Source organism: Nanorana parkeri, unplaced genomic scaffold (assembly GCF_000935625.1).
Source record: "Nanorana parkeri isolate BGI_ZX_2015 unplaced genomic scaffold, ASM93562v1 scaffold2832, whole genome shotgun sequence".
NCBI lineage: Eukaryota > Metazoa > Chordata > Amphibia > Anura > Dicroglossidae > Nanorana > Nanorana parkeri.
The window spans coordinates 63,150-63,827 of record NW_017309100.1 but is presented as its reverse complement, the minus strand read 5'-3'; the positions used below and the strand labels follow the sequence as shown (position 1 = coordinate 63,827).

The following is a 678-nucleotide window of genomic DNA, read 5'->3' as shown; positions in this document are numbered from 1 at the left end:
AATGACATTCCGGCTTTATTATGAATATAAGATGATGTTTGCGTGTAACTATTGGGGGGTCTTTGTCTCGGCAGGGAGGGGCGCTGCTCGCTGGAGACCTCGTTTGAGATTTTCAAGTACATGGCGATGTACAGCCTGACGCAGTTCATCAGTGTTCTCATTCTGTACACGGTGAGCGATGGGACATGCGTATGTGTGTAATGTGTGCGGTCCCGTGTAGTGTTCTCATTCTGTACACGGTGAGCGATGGGACATGTTTGTATGTGTAATGTGTGCGGTCCCGTGTAGTGTTCTCATTCTGTACACGGTAAGCGATGGGACATGTTTGTATGTGACGTGTGCGGTCCCGTGTGATTCATCTGACCATGTTTGTGGTCTTGCCAGGTGGACACCAATTTGGGCGACTTCCAGTTCCTGCTGTTTGATTTGGTGATCACCACCACGGTGGCCATCCTGATGGGCAGAACCGGGCCGGCCGGCGAGTTGGGTTTGAAGCGTCCGCTCGGTACTCTGATCAGCATTCCGGTCCTGGGAAGCATGATATGTCAGACTCTGCTCGTCCTTCTCATCCAGCTGCTGTCCTACTTCCTGACCACGTCGCAGCCCTGGTACGGGTAACCTCCATGTATCTCCTCCCCCTCCATGTATCTCCTCCCCCCTCCATGTATCTCCTCCCCC

At 52.9% G+C, this 678-nt stretch overlaps 1 protein-coding gene across 1 annotated transcript in view; it reads left to right on the top strand.

Moving 5' to 3' along the window:
• ATP13A2 (ATPase 13A2) overlaps positions 1-678 on the top strand; it is a 37,057-nt gene that overhangs the window by 34,277 nt on the left and 2,102 nt on the right. Inside the window, 2 exon segments of the mRNA XM_018574236.1 lie at positions 75-171; positions 385-608. Of these exon segments, the coding sequence (XP_018429738.1) occupies positions 75-171; positions 385-608 (321 nt within the window).